We start from the raw sequence: 13,949 nt of genomic DNA, 5'->3' as shown, positions 1-13,949 counted from the left end.
ATAGGCATCTGGAATTTGTTTGCAGTGGCAAGAGGCCTGAATGCATTCACTCTCTCTCTTTCTCTCTACTTGCAAATAATAATAGATACATTAAAATGTTTATTTACTTGAGAGAGAGAGAGAAAGAATGTGGCCATGCCAGGGCCTCCTGCCACTGCAAATGATTTCCAGAAGCATGTGCCACTTTGTGCATCTGGGTACTGGAGAACTGAATCTGGGTCATTAGGCTTTGCAAGCAAGTGCCTTTACCAGTGAGTAATCTCTCCAACCTGCAAATAAAAATTTTAAGTGAAAAATTAGGGCTGGAGAGATGGTTTAGCTGTTAAGGCATTTGCCTATGAAGCCTAAGAACCCAGGTTTGATTCTCCAGTACCCATGTAAGCTAGATGCACAAGTTGACACATGTGTCTGGAGTTTGTTTGCAGTGGCTAGAGGCCCTGGCATGCCCATTCTCTCCCTTTCTTTCTCTTTCAAATAAATAAATTAAATTTAAATTTTCAAAAAGAAAAATTACCTTCATATGTAAGATTGAACACTTTGAACATTGAACAGCTTTCTGTCAAATGATCTACAGGGAGAGGTTTACAGCTCAGCTCCAGAAAGATTTCTCAGTGACCCACAGCCTAAGCATGTGATGTCTTCAGCAATAAGGTCTTATCATCTAGTTCTGTTGGGAAACCAAGAGCCTTAGCAATAGCTGTGGTCTTTTAAGTATGAGCTCCCCCAGATTTATGAACCTCCTGACTCCTCCTCTTGTCAAGAGGGAATATTTTGTAATATTTTTATTTTTATTTATTTGACAGAGGGAAAGAGAGAGAGAAACAGAGAGAGAGACAGGGGAGAGAGAGGTGTGTGTGTGTGTGTGGAGGGGGGGGGAGAATGGGTGCGCCAGGGTCTGTAGCCACAGCAAAGGAACTCCAGATGTGTTGGGCCTTGAGAGGCCTGGGTGTGAGGTCTAGTGGAACTTCCTGAGTCTAGCTAAAGTTTGGTGATCTGCCTCTGGCCAGCTAGGACTCAGCAAGACGCCTAATGGCTTCTGGCCTGCTACTTCCCTACGAGTTGGAATTCCCACTGGCGCTTGGAACCAATTATCTCAAAGGTCGCAGTTTACTATTGGCCCTTACCTCTCCCCCCATCCTAGAATCCCCACCTTTGTTCCCAACATTATATTGGCAACCGCCTGTAACAATAATGAAGTTCCTGCTTTGACAAGACTCCGGACTCAGTGTGGTTTTTCTCAGGTGACTAGGAGAGGTTCTGAGTTGTCCCATGTTTACCCTCTTCCTCAACCCCTTGGGAGGAACCAGCGGGCCTGGTCCTTCCTCAGCACTACCTCCCCGCCAGGGTGGAGCCCAGCACAGATGCATGCGCCACTTTGTGCATCTGGCTTACGTGGGTCCTGGGGAATTGAACTGAGGTCCTTTGGCTTTGTAGGCAAGAGTCTTAACCGTTAAGCCATCTCTCTAGCCCAAGAGGGAATATTTTAATTTGGAGGGATCTACTATACAACAATGGCATTAAAAGAAATCTCGCCAAATATATGCAGGGCTGTACAGTGGACACTATGACACTGCTGAAGGAATTAATAACACCTAAATAAATGAAGACATAAACCTTGCTCATGGAATGAAAGATAGTACACAGCAGTTTTTCTCAAATTGTTCTGTAGATCCAACACACAATCAAAATTCCAGCAGGCTTTATTTATTTATTTGAGTGTGACAGAGAGAGAGAGAGAGAGGGAGAGGGAGAGAGAGAGAGAAAGAATGGGCACGCCAGGGCCTCTAGCCACTGCAAAAGAACTTCAGATGCATGTGCCACCTTGTGCATATGGCTCATGTGGGTCCTGGGGAGTTGAACCCAGATCTTTTTGGCTTTGCAGACAAACACCTTAACTGCTAAGCCATCTCTCTAGCTCTGCAGCAGGCTTCTTTTGTAGATATTGACAAACTAGCTTCAAAACGTATTTTGGAGCTGGGTGTGGTAGCATATGTCTTTAATTACAGGATCTGCAAAACAGAGGTAGCAGGATCACCATGAATTTGAAGCCAGTTTGGACTGGAGACCCTACATTGGGGCAAAAAAACGTACATTGCGCAGACAAAGGACCTATTATAGACAAGAATTTTGATAAAGAACAAAGTTAAAGCTATTATACAATTGTTCTTGTTAATTACCACCAAGTTATAGTAATCAAGACTGCAGTATTGGCAAAAAGATAGATAATAGCAATGTAAATAGAATTAGAAATAGATCACATATGATCAATTGATTTTAAAAAATATATTTTATTTTTATTTGACAGAGAAAGAGGGAGAGAGAGAGAGAGAATGGGTCCGTCAGGGCCTCCAGTCAGTGCAAACAGCTCCAGACACGTGCGTCCCCTTGTGCATCTGGCTGAAGTGGGTCCTGTGGAATCGAACCTGAGTCCTTTGGCTTTGCAGGCAAACACCTTAACCGATAAGACATCCCTCCAGCCTGATTAGTTGATTTTTTTGACAAAATATGAAAATAATGCAGTATTCTTAACTTTGTTTTTTTCTTTTTATTTATTTATTTATTTTTCTTCTCACTCTAGGTCAGACTGACCTGGAATTCACTATGCGATCCTTCTACCTCTGCCTCCCGAGTGCTGGGACCAAAGGCACGCCCGCCTTTTTTTTTTTTTTTTTCCAATTTGATTTCACAAACTCAGCTCCTAACCTAGATGTTGGCCCAGAATATTTTACATTTACATGTCAGGTATTAGTTGTATTGTGTTTACAAAGCTTGCTTTTGTGTACTGCATGAGACGCAATAACTATAAAAGACTCCACGGAGTTTAGAACTCGGCTCAGCGATCAACAGCCTGTTTGCCCCACTCCGATCTCTACGGTACGAAAGTGACCACTCTATACCCTGGAGGACTCCGAGGGAACGGCCAATTCTCGGGCCCCTCCACCTGTCCGTGACTCTCTATTGGTCACTAGCCCTAAAGCCCGCCCTACAGCTTCCGGCGCAGCGCCTCTAAAAGCAAGCCGCTTGGCAGTTCCGGTCCTTCGGCGACGAGGAGGACGAGGAGGTGAGGCTTGTGCCCATTCGGGGCCGGGCGCCTGGGCGGGCGGCGGTCGCGGCGGGCGGCGGTGATGACATCCCATGAAAGCACGCGTTAGACTGCTGATTCTGGTGATGCGAGTTGGAGTCTGAGCCGGCTGCGGTGGGGCCCGCGGGCGGGGAGGGACGGGCGCGCACCCGCTCACACGCTGTCTTCTTCCCAGATCGCCGCTGCGAAGGACGTGGCGCTCCGCCGATGTCTTGGGCCCCTGCCCGCCTTCCCGTCTAATAAAATGGCTTGAGCGCAGCGCTGGTGTCCGCGTGTTTGTCGGCCTCGGGGTCGCGCTGCCTTTGAGCCCCCGCCGCGCCTGCACGTGGCCGCGGGGGTCTAGCTGCGGCGCCACAGTACGCGCTCGCGCATAACTGGGGCCGCTTGGCCCGCCGCGGGCGGCCCCTTTAACCGCGAGCCACATCGCCGTTCCCGGGCCTGGAGGGGGCAGGCGGTGTTCACTCGGGGCTAAAGTGCCCAGGGCGCGCGTATTCGCACGCTTTTCCCTTCCACAACATGTCCGCTGGCCTGGGTGATTTCCAACCCAAATGGGATGTGCGATCAGGTTGGAAGTTGGATTGGACAGGAGCTTCATACTTACTTGAAAGAGAAAGGCACATGGAAAATGGACGCGCCAAGGCCTTTGGTCTACAAACTCACTCCAGATGCATTCGCCGCCTAGGGTACTGGAGAATCGAACCTAGGCTCCTTGACTTTTGCAAGCGCCTTAACCGTTAAGCCACCTCAGCCCAAACATAACTTGAAACCAAGTGTATGGGCAGTGACTCGGGTCTGTAATTAACCACCCTTGGCAGGCAGTTTGTGGGAACCCTGATGGAAAAGGGGAAAGGCTGACCATGTGCTCAGTGGTCGAGTGATGCCCTGATGGGCGAGATCCATTTGGATAAGCTACCTAAATTAATGTTTGATTAACCGCAGGTTGTTAAACATTACCTTAGACTTAAAAATACAGGTTTTTAGCTAAACGTGTTATTCGCCTTTATTCGTAGCGCTTGGAGGCGAAGGTAGGATAGCCAGGAGTTCGAGGCCACCCTGAGACTACAGAGTGAATTCTAGGTTAGCCTGGGCCCGACTAAGACCCTACCTCAAAAACCAAAAAAATTACAAATATACACACATACAGCATCTTTTTTTTTTTTCCAAGGTAGGCTGACCTGGAATTCACTATGTATTCTCAGGGTGTCCTCGAACTAATGGTGATCCTCCTACCTCTGGGATTAAAGGCGCCACCACGCCCGACACAGCATCTTGAGTTCCAAACGTTAAAACTATGCAAGCAAACTTCCTCTTGGTCACTACACCAGCCTAAGGCTTTACACTATGATTTCAGTTACACGTAGATAATTTTTGAAAAGATCGAGACAATGGGCACCCCATGGCCTCCAGCTACTGCAAATGAACTCCACATGCATGTGCCACCATGTGCACCTGGTTTACATGTGGGACCTGGAGAATCGAACCTGGGCCTTTGGGCTTCACAGGCATGGTCCCTGACTGCCAGGCCACCTCTTCAGCCCCCACCCCTCCTTTTTTTTAGTTAGGTGTAGGGTCTTGTTCTAGCTCAGGCCGATTTGGAATTTACTATGTAGTTTCAGTGTGGTCTGGAACTCCTGGTGATCATCCTACCTCTGCCTACCAGCTGGGATTAAAGGTAAATATATGCAGTACTTAGTAAGCTGATGAAATAAACTTAAAGAGTGGGCCAATATTTAAGGGCAAGAATGCACATGAGGAAGTATGGGGGTTCAATGAAGTCCCAAATACAAGCATTACTAAACTCCAATCAAGGAACACAACTTTTGTCCTTATGTCAAATTCAACTCATTTTACATTTGAACAGAAGAGAAAATGGGGCCTGTTTTGAACCCATTATCCTTAGTACTGGGGGGGGGGGCGGTTATTCTGTGAGAGCTGTGCTAAGGCCCAAACAGACCAAAATTGTCAATAGACTTCAAAATTTATGGGAGCAAATCTAGAAGCAGAAATTTTTTTTCCTGAGATTTCAGTGAGGCAAGTCCTTTGATTTTTTTCCCCCTCCTTCCCCCATTCATCTTATAAAGCTGAACAAGGAATCCTTTTATTGGTTCATAAGCGTGATGATTGGGTGTTCACGCTCTTGAGTGCCTCCCTCTAAAGCTTGTTACGCTCTGGCACATAACCCATCTGATGTGAAAAAAAATAAAACTGAACAAGGGGTGGGGAGGCCCCAGGTGCCCTGCATTCACTGATATGTCCTTAGCCAACTGGACTCAAATAACTTACATGCTTATCTGGTGTTTGACATGAGATATTTATTTTGTGAAACAATGGAAGCGATTGTAAGTTCCCACATACTATTAAGTGCAATAGGTACAGTGTGTAATCACACAGTAGTGCATCAGTCTTGCCTTCAGTTATTGCACAAAAAGACCAGTGAACAAGACATGCGGACTCAGGCAAATAGGTCTACACAGTGAGAAATTAGAACAGTACACTGACTGGAATGGTAAAATAATTTAAGTCAAATGTTTTAATGGTGCAATTAAAATCAAGGGTCCAAATACATTTTTTTCAATATATTAATTTCTTTAAAGTCACGTTCAGGCAAGGTGCTGTTGAAAAAATACTATTAGCTTTGTCCACAGTTGTTAAATTATCAAAAGTTACCTAAGAGGTAATATTGATGTAGCTTTAAACAAAAAAGCTTGCTTCTCAAAGCAAATTTATACAATGAGCCCTCAAACTTGTAAACTAAACATTCTGACACAAATGCATGAGATTAAGTTGGCAACATTAAAGGTCACATGTCTGTTGAGCTGTTGTGTTTGATGTTAAGCAAACTTGGTCTTGACTAAAAATTAAGGAGCAGTTCTCCATTTTGGCCATTAGAGAAGGAAACTGCCCACAAAACTCCCAAACCAATCAGTTTACAAAGCACTCCTACTTGAAGTTTCCTGGAGCCCACTGGAAATGCCAGATGGGGACCTTGGCTCTGGCATCCTGGCCCCACCTGATCTGCTGGAGAGCAACAAAGTCATTAAGCAGTGTTTGACATTGTCACATGTACTCATGTCTCAGGAAAACAATCAGGATTCCTTAGAAGCAAGGTGATTGTACTTCATTGGTAAAATGCTTGGGATGGATGGGTTTGATCTCGTGGCTCTGCCTAATTAATGTTCCCTGTCCCCACCCCAGCTGAAAGTGTGTGTGGTGTGTTCTATGGCTACTTGCTTCCAAAATGCACAACATGAGCAAAAGTCGCTATGCCTATCTTTACCACCGATGAAATGGCTCACAAAATTCCACTCTCCACATGAGCCACCATGTTGACATTCTTGAAGTGTGGGTGCCGCAGTCAAGTGCACTAAGTGAAAACTTCCATGTGCACCAGCTGCCCGAGGCGAAGCTTTGGAGGAGGCCAGGGGAAGCCTTCCAGTCGTACAGCTTGGCTCTCAGTGCCTTCATTGGCTGCCGCAAAACTGGCAGACTTAAAATGTGTGCGCCACCATGATCGTTCCTTCAGACTCCTTTGCCAGTCAAAGCTTTGCAGCAGGCAATCCAGACGCTTGTCACTGAGTGTGGGGAATGACACCTCACAGTGGAATGGGCACTGGCAGGCAGAGGGCAGAAGCGGTCTCTTAAAGAGACAACTGTGGCACCAGTAAAGGCCAGTGCCACAGCACAGGTGGCAGCCACTAAACCCTACACTTTGAGCTAGGTCTCATAACACTGGGAGTGCTCCATCTTCACTCTTCACAGCTGGTCGGAGCCCTCCACACACGGGTCTTTCAGGAGGCAGGATGTGGAGCGAGGGTCCATGGCTGAGTGCATGATGGGCACATAAACATCGTCCATGTTTGGCATGACGAAAACTTTCTGTGGGGAGACAGTAAGGAGCAGCGGGTAAAGGTATCCTTTGACCTCCCCTCCTATCTGAAATCTGCACATTCCTCTCCAGTTCCTCCACCACAGTTAATTTAAAAAGCACTGAGAGCTGGGCGTGGTGGCGCGCGCCTTTAATCCCAGCACTCGGGAGGCAGAGGTAGGAGGATCACCATGAGTTCAAGGCCACCCTGAGACTACAGAGTTAATTCCAAGTCAGCCTGGACCAGAGTGAGACCCTACCTCGAAAAACCAAAAAAAAAAAAAAAAAGCACTGAGGCTGGGCGTGGTGGCGCACGCCTTTAATCCCAGCACTCGAGAGGCAGAGGTAGGAGGATCACCATGAGTTCAAGGCCACCCTGAGACTACAGAGTTAATTCCAAGTCAGCCTGGACCAGAGTGAGACCCTACCTCGAAAAACCAAAAAAAAAAAAAAAAAAAAAAAAAAAAGCACTGAGGCTGGGCGTGGTGGCGCACGCCTTTAATCCCAGCACTCGGGAGGCAGCGGTAGGAGGATCACCATGAGTTCGAGGCCACCCTGAGACTACAGAGTTAATTCCAAGTCAGCCTGGACCAGAGTGAGACCCTACCTCGAAAAACCAAAAAAAAAAAAAAAAAAAAAAAAAAGCACTGAGGCTGGGCGTGGTGGCGCACACCCTTAATCCCAGCACTCAGCAGAAGTAGGAGGATTGCCTTGAGTTTGAGGCCACCCTGAGACTGCATAGTGAATTCCCGGTCATCCTGTGCTAGAGTGAGACCCTACCTAGGAAAAAAAAAAAAAAGAACTGAGGAATCACATCAGTTCATGAATATGGGAAATAACATCCGCTTTATTGCAAATTCTTTGACCTTATGTATAGATATAAAATAACATGATGTAATAAACATTAGATAAAAAATTAAGAGAATTGGCTTAACTGTTAACAATATTTTAAAATTACTGTATTCAGAATGCTTGTTTCTAGTAAATTTAGCCTTTTAAATCTGCACAAGATGTAAGCTATTTTTTATTTATTTATTTTTTGGTTTTTCACTATGTAGTCTTAGGCTGGTCTCGAATTCTACTTCTGCCTCCCGAGTGCTGGGATTAAAGGCATGTGCCACCACACCCGGCCGTAGGAGTAAGCTAATTTTTTCCCCCCACGTCAAAATCACACAGTTACATATGAAAAAATTCCCCCTATTGGGCATGTCAAAGGATAATAGTGGTTGACAGTAAAAGTACTATGCCTATCTGTTTATAAAACAATCATCTTCAATACTCTCACAGAAACATAAGAACAAGCAGGCACCATGGCAAGCATCTTTCATTCCCAGTATGTCTGAAAAGTACCCACTGCAGTCTGCCAGGCCCTGCCCAAAGCCCACATTCTAACAGGACCCAGGGATTTGACAGAACAAAAAACTAAAGGCCTGAGATTTTCTCTCCTATTTATGTTCAAAGTATTTTCCCATTTGATAAAAATAACCGCCCTCCCCCACCCCTGAAATTGGCCATTTAATCTTTTTGTTGTTTTTGAGGTGGGATCTCGCTATAGTCCAAGCTGACCTGGAATTCACTATGTAGTCTCAGGCTGGCTTCAAACTTCTACCCCTGCCTCCTGAGTGCTGGGATTCTATGTGTGCGCCACACATCTAGAGAGGCTGCCCTGCTTTGAACATCTGATCAAATGGCTGGGGATGTAGCTCAGTGGCAGGGTGCTTGCTTAGCATAAGCAAGTCCCTGGGTTTGACCCCTGGCACCACAATGAAGCAAAACAAAGTCTGATCAAGCCAGGGTGCAAAAGCTCATCTCAAGGACCTCAGCTGTGCTGTTTTCACTGTTGGTGGCAGAATGCAATAACAATAAACAGTCTTCGAGGATGAGCTCTGTCTTATAAAAGCCACACACTCAGCAGGCTCACTAGTACAAGGCATTATCACACTGTCCTTTGACTCCCATCTTCCCAGTTTTCTCTAAAGGTTGCTAATATTCTGTGGGAAGGGTTCAAGGCCCTGGGTTCCACTCTCAGCCTTTAAATTCAGCAGGAAACTCAAGACAGCACTATGGGTTTACCTGAAACTCTTGCTCCAGTTTCTTCTCTATCCAGTCTGTCACGTGAACTAAAGTTACTTCCCTGTCTCCTAGTTTTGGCCGAGCTTTCAGCTCTATATATGGTGGCTTCCGAAAACCGTACCTTTTTGAAGAAGAAAATAATCACATTTAGAAGGAAAGAAAGGAAGTAGGTAAGCACTAGCAGCAAACACTTCTCATTTACACAGGGTTGTATCACTAAAACTGTTCTCTTATTCAAAACTCTCTCCATAGCTAACAGCTCAACACCAGTGAGCTGTGAAGGGCTGGAGAGACGGCTTACCACAAGGTGGCGCATGCGTCCTTTGTAGTGCTAGAGGCCCTGGTGCGTCCAGTTTCTCTCTCTCTCTACTTCTCTTTTCCTCTCTCTCAAATAAATAAACAAAATATTGGGGAAAATAAAGTGAGTTGTGAACTCTCTGGGTTCACTACACAGTATATGAGGGCTCTGGTGGATTTAGATTATCTCTGACTAAGAGGGGAAGCCTGGAAGAGGTCATGAACTGGGTATTGTCTAGTTTTTGATTTTCTTAAAGTAATAATGACCTTTTCTTCCTTCCTTTTTTTGGTTTGCCTTCTTTAAAATAATTTTGTTTGCTTATTTTTATTTATTTAAGAGCGACAGAGAGAGAGAGAATGGGCACGCCAGGCCTCCAGCCATTGCAAACTCCAGACATGTGCGCCCCTTTGTGCATCTGGCTAACATGGGTCCTGGGGAATTGAGCCTCGAACTGGGGTCCTTAGGCTTCACAGGCAAGCGCTTAACCATTAAGCCATCTCTCTAGCCCTTGGTTTGCTTTTTGAGGTAGGCTGTAGCCCAGGCTGACCTGGAATTCACTATGTAGTCTCAGGGTGGCCTCAAACTCATGGCAATCCTATCTCTGCCTCCCAAGTGCTGGGATTAAAGGCGTGTCTGGCTCCTTTCTGGTTTTTTTTTTTTAATTTTTAAAATTTTTATTTATTTGGGGGGAGGCAGAAAAAGAGAATGGGCATGCCAGGGCCTCTAGCTGCTGCAAACAATCTCCAGATGCATGTGCCAGCCACCTTGTGCATCTGGCTCATGTGGGTCCTGGGGAATTGAACCTGAATCAGATGTACATGCATGAGGGCCTGAGCCCAGTCTCTAGTGCCTATGTAAGAGCTGGGCTTGGCCACATGCATGACTGAAACCCCAGGGCTGAGGGAGGTAGAGATAGGAGGATCCCTGGGGCTTACTGGTCAGCCAGTCTACCTGAAAAAAAATGTTGAACTCTAGCTGGGCATGGTGGCGCATGCCTTTAATCCCAGCACTCGGGAAGCAGAAGTAGGATTGCGAAGAGTTTGAGGCTACCCTGAGACTACATAGTGAATTCCAGGTCAGCCTGGTCTACAGCAAAACCCTACCTCAAAAAGCCAAAAAAATAAAAATAAAATGCTGAACTCCAAGTTCAGTGAGAAACCCTGTCTCAAGAAAGTAAATCAGATGGAGGGATGGCTTAGCAGTTAAGGCATTTTGCCTGCAAAGCTAAAGGATCCAGGTTTGATTCCCAGGACCCATGTTAGCCAGATGTACAAGGTGGTACATGCGTCTGGAGTTTGTTTGCAGCGGTTACAGGCCTGTCTCTCCCTCTTTCTCTCTGTCAAATAAATAAAATATTTTAAAAAAAAAAGAAAAGAAAGTCAGAGAGTTACAGAGGAGGCCACCAGATATCCTCCTCTGGCCTCTGCATGAGTACACATGCGCACGCACATGTGTACACACGCATACTCTACACACAGAGAGATATATGCCTTATAAAAACCAAGGAAAGCACATGAGTTCGAGGCCACCCAGAGACTACATACTGAATTCCAGATCAGCCTGGACTAGAGTGAAACCCTACCTAAAAAAAAAAAAAGATGCTGAACAGATAAATAATTTATTTCAGTGATTCTCAAATGTGGTGTAATCATGCAATGGCCCCTCAAGCCCTGCCATCTTGGGGAGGGGCCTGGCAGAGCTGCTTCTTCAAGTCCTCAGGTGATCCTGACACACAGCTGGAGTGGAGAAGCCCATCCTTGGACAGACCTCCTACCACAGGTACCAAGTACATATGCTCCAGTCTCAATATCAAGGGCTAGCTCCTGGGGGAGGTCCTAAGTGTCTGGACCCTGCTGGATATATGATCCCCATCTGTCAAGTAAGGAGACCATGAGGACTAACCAGGGATTACAGCCCAGGCCAGCAGAGAATAAAGGCTCTCTACAAAGGAAATGGTCATGATTGTTTGGGGGACGCAGGTCTCCCATGTAGCCCAGGCTGTCTTTGAATTCACTACGTAGCCAAGGGTACTGTGAACTTCTGATCCTCCTACCTCCCTCCATCTCCTTATTGCTGGAATCACAGGCATGGGCCACCACACCCAGGTTATGTGGAGCTGGGACCCAGGGTTTTGTACATGCTGACAAGCATCCTACCATGTGACATCCCAGCCCCAGTTGGCTTTGGAGAGGAGGAAAACAGAAATCGCTCCTCCTATAACCCTCAGATACCCCGTAAATTTCCCTTTATATGAAGATGAGTCCCCAAAGGTATGTGAGCTGTCCACAGAAGAAAGCATGACAGGATTTACAATGAATGCCAGCATCCCAGGAAAGGTGCGTGGAAGTGTCTCTCTACTAAGGGCAAGCAAGCTGGGCCTTTTTGAAAAGCAATCACTCAGTGCCCTTCCTGCGTACCATATCCGGTCAGTCGGCGGTGGTGGGATATTGACTGCCAAGGTTCCTCGACATTCTTGGACTTCCACAGTTAGCAGCAGGGGTGTGTTGGAGACTTCTTCGATTTTCTTCTTAATGAACTCTGTTTCTGTTGCTTTTTGGAAATATTTTGACTTGGTAATTTTATCAACAAACCTCATAATCTTACTTGTTCGATGACCTCCGACATACCTTCAAACGAGACATAAAAGTGTGTTAGTAAAAACAGGGTTTTTGGGCTCTGCATTCATTTCCAGATGTTTCTCCATTGCTAACACTGGGGACTGGGCCATTCTGAGTCAAGAGGTGTACTGTGCATTGTGGGGTGTTTAGCAGCTTCCCTGGTCTCTGTCTGCTGGCAAAAACATTCTCCCAACTCATAACAACCAAACATGTCTCTAGACATTGGCCCTGTGGGGACCAAGTCACTCTTGGTTGAGTACTACTACTCTAGAAAAGGTGTGAAGGTCAGACAGAATCATCCCTGCCTTAACAACGGAGAGAAAGCACCTCCCTCATACCACTCAAAGACTCACTACAGAAGTCCTCATTCGGGTTTGTGTGATGGTTCAGCATTTAAGGCATTTGCCTATAGCGCCTAAGGACCTGGGTTCAATTCCCTAGTACCCATGTAAAAAGCTAGATACACAAAGTGGCACATTCATCTAGAGTTCATTTGCAGTAGCTGGAAGCCCTGAAGTACGCATTCTCTTCCTTCTTGTCTGTCTCTCTTTTCTCCTTCCCCTCCCCCTCTGCTCTCTTCCTCCTCCTTTTCTTCTTTCTCTTTCTCTCTTTCTCTGTGCTTGCAAATAAATAAAAATTTTTAAAGTCCCTATTCTACTGGAGAATCTCACATCTACAAATAGCAAGTCACAAATCATGCCACATTATACCAATGGGAACACACAGCCCAAGTCTGAGTGAGAAGTCTATTTCAAGGGGTTTGGAACACTCCCCTCTTTCTCTTTAGGGTTCAGATTTTTAGAAACAGTTAAACAAAAACTGCTATGTCAAGCTGACGTTTTGGCTGGTCAAGACAAGCCTTTGCACAAGGTCATGGCTACAATCACGCCTTGCTCTTTAAGTTCTCTGCTGCTCTAGAGCATGAGGAGCAGTATGTGTGTAGAAAGCCCGTCTTTGTGGGTGGGATGATGGTGTGGGGTTGAACCAGGGCCCTGTGCATGCCAGGCAAGTGCTCTACCACTGAGCCATATCTCAGCCCTGACCTGCCATTCCAGGTCAAGCAGCTAGATTTTAAACACAACTGCTCAAATGTCTGAGCTCTCTTCTCATCTTCTGGAGGATTTCAAAGTGAGTAGGCTGATATTTTCTTTTTTTCGAGGTAGGGTCTCACTCTAGCTCAAGCTGACATGGAATTCACTATGTAGACTCAGGGTGGCCTCGAACTCATGGGGATTCTCCTACCTCTGCCTCCCAAGTGCTGGGATTAAAGGCGTGCGTCACCCCGCCCAGCTGGGATTTTTTTCTTTAAAGATTTTTATTTATTTATTTTTTATTAGAGTCAGGGAGAGAGAGGATGGACGTGCCAGGGCCTCTAGCCACTGCAAACAAACTCTAGACCTATGTGCCACCCTGTACATATGACTTACGTGGATTCTGGGGAATTGAACCTGGGTCCTTAGGCTTCGCAGGCAAGCACTTTAACCACTAAGCCATCTCTCCAGCCCCTGCTTCCTCATAGTCTTAGTTTTGAATGACTTTTAAATAATTGAAAGATCCTTACAGAAAGATTACTTCACCATCCAAGTAACAGAAAAAGAATTCTCGCAAACAGCAGCTAAGTCATCCATGTACTCAAAATTCACCAAAGGAATAATCTGAGTAGTTCAGCCTTGCGGGACCCAGCCAGTCACAGCAAGCAGATCTCTCCATCAAGGAACACGGAGCTCTTCTGTCAGCCACCAGGAGGAGTTGTTGCGCAGCCTGACGGCTTAAGGTATGCTGCTCATGATAAGCCTTTCTACTCAACTTCTCTATTACTCACGCTGCAGGAGAGAACCATGAGCAGAGCTATATCCTCTTTTCTCCTTGAGGTCTGTAAACAAGCCACTGATGTGGGTGTTAATGGAGAAATCATTCACTAGGTACGCAGGAGGAGGAAGGTCAGAGAGGAAAGAATGGCTCTCTCAGCTTGGCCTCCGAGCCCTGGAGTGGCTAGAAGCCCTGGTCTACTCA

General features: G+C 46.1%; 1 protein-coding gene, 1 long non-coding RNA gene, 2 other non-coding genes and 1 pseudogene across 8 annotated transcripts in view; 4 read left to right on the top strand and 1 right to left on the bottom strand.

The window, feature by feature from the left end:
- Nucleotides 1-3,047: 3,047 nt before the first annotated feature.
- Nucleotides 3,048-3,340, top strand: LOC123463456. Its single transcript, XR_006638950.1, has 2 exons — nt 3,048-3,165; nt 3,258-3,340. It is a non-coding gene; the product is annotated as an uncharacterized LOC123463456 (long non-coding RNA).
- LOC123463846 lies at nt 3,120-3,188 on the top strand. Its single transcript, XR_006639218.1, has one exon. It is a non-coding gene; the product is annotated as a small nucleolar RNA SNORD104 (small nucleolar RNA).
- Nucleotides 3,341-3,375: 35 nt separating the features above from the next.
- Nucleotides 3,376-3,508, top strand: LOC123463884. The gene has a single exon (XR_006639254.1). It is a non-coding gene; the product is annotated as a small nucleolar RNA SNORA76 (small nucleolar RNA).
- A 1,666-nt stretch (nt 3,509-5,174) lies between these two features.
- On the top strand, nt 5,175-5,272 carry LOC123463894 (annotated as a pseudogene).
- Nucleotides 5,273-5,374: 102 nt separating this feature from the next.
- Tex2 (testis expressed 2) overlaps nt 5,375-13,949 on the bottom strand; it is a 135,953-nt gene continuing 127,378 nt past the window's right edge. For all 5 annotated transcript variants that reach the window (XM_045158290.1, XM_045158292.1, XM_045158291.1 and 2 more), the window contains exons 10-12: nt 11,736-11,945; nt 9,021-9,141; nt 5,375-6,958 (exon numbers count right to left, since the gene is read on the bottom strand). In XM_045158290.1, the coding sequence (XP_045014225.1) occupies nt 6,836-6,958; nt 9,021-9,141; nt 11,736-11,945 (454 nt within the window). In that variant the 3' untranslated portion in view covers nt 5,375-6,835. The remainder of the gene's footprint in view (nt 6,959-9,020; nt 9,142-11,735; nt 11,946-13,949) is intronic.

Source organism: Jaculus jaculus, chromosome 9 (assembly GCF_020740685.1).
Source record: "Jaculus jaculus isolate mJacJac1 chromosome 9, mJacJac1.mat.Y.cur, whole genome shotgun sequence".
NCBI classification, from domain to species: domain Eukaryota; kingdom Metazoa; phylum Chordata; class Mammalia; order Rodentia; family Dipodidae; genus Jaculus; species Jaculus jaculus.
The sequence above is the reverse complement of the archived record's forward strand: the minus strand, read 5'-3'. Positions and strand labels throughout refer to the sequence as shown.